At 24.0% G+C, this 1899-nt stretch overlaps 1 protein-coding gene across 1 annotated transcript in view; it reads left to right on the plus strand.

The window, feature by feature from the left end:
* The window catches only part of LOC106684818 (uncharacterized), a 14426-nt gene that overhangs the window by 3267 nt on the left and 9260 nt on the right, over window positions 1-1899 (plus strand). The window contains exons 2-3 of the mRNA XM_014427102.2: window positions 547-609; window positions 1552-1638. Of these exons, the coding sequence (XP_014282588.1) occupies window positions 547-609; window positions 1552-1638 (150 nt within the window). The remainder of the gene's footprint in view (window positions 1-546; window positions 610-1551; window positions 1639-1899) is intronic.

Here is a 1899-nt window from a genome sequence, read left to right on the forward strand (position 1 = left end):
TACCATTGCTTGCAGGCAGAAACAAAGTTGATAATCTTTTCTTTTTTTTTATGAACCATAAAATATGAGTAAAAAAAAAAATACAGAAAAATAAAAATTTTATATTAAAAATTTTTCCTGCCCTTAAAATTTTCCAAACATCATAAAAAAAAGAAGAGATAAATTGAACAGGAGTCCACCAATGTGTGATGTACATATCACACTAGATTTTTTTCTCTTATTCTTAAATGTTGTTAAATTTTTTTTTAACATCTCTTACCATGAATCGAAGACTTATTTCAAAATTAGTAAATTGCTCTTTCAACGATCTACAAATATATTTACTAAGAAAAGGATATATATATTTTGATAAAAAATTGATGAGCGCACTATTCGCTTAACTGAGAACAGATTCATTATGTAACAATTGATAAATATTGGAGACACAAATCATATTTGAGTGCTATATTTTAATACAGGTAATTTATATGCTCATTTAACATTATTAGTGCTGTTTTATTATGTTAACTAATATATTATGCAAATTAATTAGTATTATCGTTACAGTGCTGAACTTCTTTCCCATTCCTGTCAGTGAAGAGTGCAGTGCTCAAGATGGCAGGAGATCAGGTAAATACAACTGTATACAGAATTAATTTTCCATTATATTATTTTAATAAAATATAAGATACTGTAACTATGTTAACGAAGAAATTTATTAATTGATTAATTGGAGATATTAATGAATGAAGATATTATCTTATAAAGATATAAACCTGACAAAACATTATTTTAACTATCCGTTCCTTAAATTTGAAAACTTTTTATTGAAATTTTTTATTTTATTTTTTTACAATCCCAATATATATATATATAACTTTTGAAAAAAGCTACAATTTCAGATTTAGAAAAATGAAACTAGGTGTTATATTGAAAGCAGAACCTAAAATACTCTATCACTCATACCTTCAATTTGTAAATAAACTAATTATAAGCTTCTTTTTTACGGCCACTAAATTATACCTGAACCTCTGTTGTGACCAAGAATTTCTGTTATTAATATTACCTCATTTTTTAAATTTTAATTATATTTGGAAATAAAAATTAATGTCAAGTGATTAATTGAATTTAATTCTACTTTATTTGTTGCTCTAGCATTAAAAATATTATTATGAGGTTACAATGACCATTAAGAGCCAATGATCTCTTGTAAAATGAATAATTTTAATTGTCTTAAATATAAGTTGAATATTATGAATGAATATCATTTTTTGTCAATTTTTATTTAGTTACTATGCAAAATTTTACTACTTTAATCAGAATGAAACATTGGTTTCAATAATTTTTCATTTTTTTTTTTTAAATGTTTTATAATCATAGTAGTGTATATTAAGACATTCCAAGTCATAAAAAGGCTTGTAATACATCCATATTTGTTTTTAAAAGGACAAGTAAATAAAAATATTAAGTTAAATATAAGATTTTAAACATTGGTGGCTCATATAAGTATAATCAAATAGCTGGATTATCTGAAATTTTAACTAAATTAAAGATGGTTACGTTTATGTGCAGGAACATGTTTAAATGCCTATGAATGTAGGCTACAGAATGGAGATTCTCAAGGCCCCTGTGCTTTAGGATTCGGAGTGTGCTGTGTATGTAAGTATACTTACAATGCTATATACTTTCCATTTCTATATTATATACTTATATATTTATTTGTACTAATGATTTATTATATTAAATATTTCTTAACAAAGTCATTAAATTTAATTATTCATTAATATCATCAAACAATGATCCTGCACATTCGACCAGGGATGTTGGGAAATTTGATATTTTTATAGAAATATATTTAAATTTTATCAGATAGTTTTGATTTGATATTAAAATTTAGGTATCAAAACCTATTTTTTATAC

This window comes from Halyomorpha halys, unplaced genomic scaffold, assembly GCF_000696795.3.
Source record: "Halyomorpha halys isolate HHAL.00 unplaced genomic scaffold, Hhal_1.1 Scaffold623.1, whole genome shotgun sequence".
NCBI classification, from domain to species: Eukaryota; Metazoa; Arthropoda; class Insecta; order Hemiptera; family Pentatomidae; genus Halyomorpha; species Halyomorpha halys.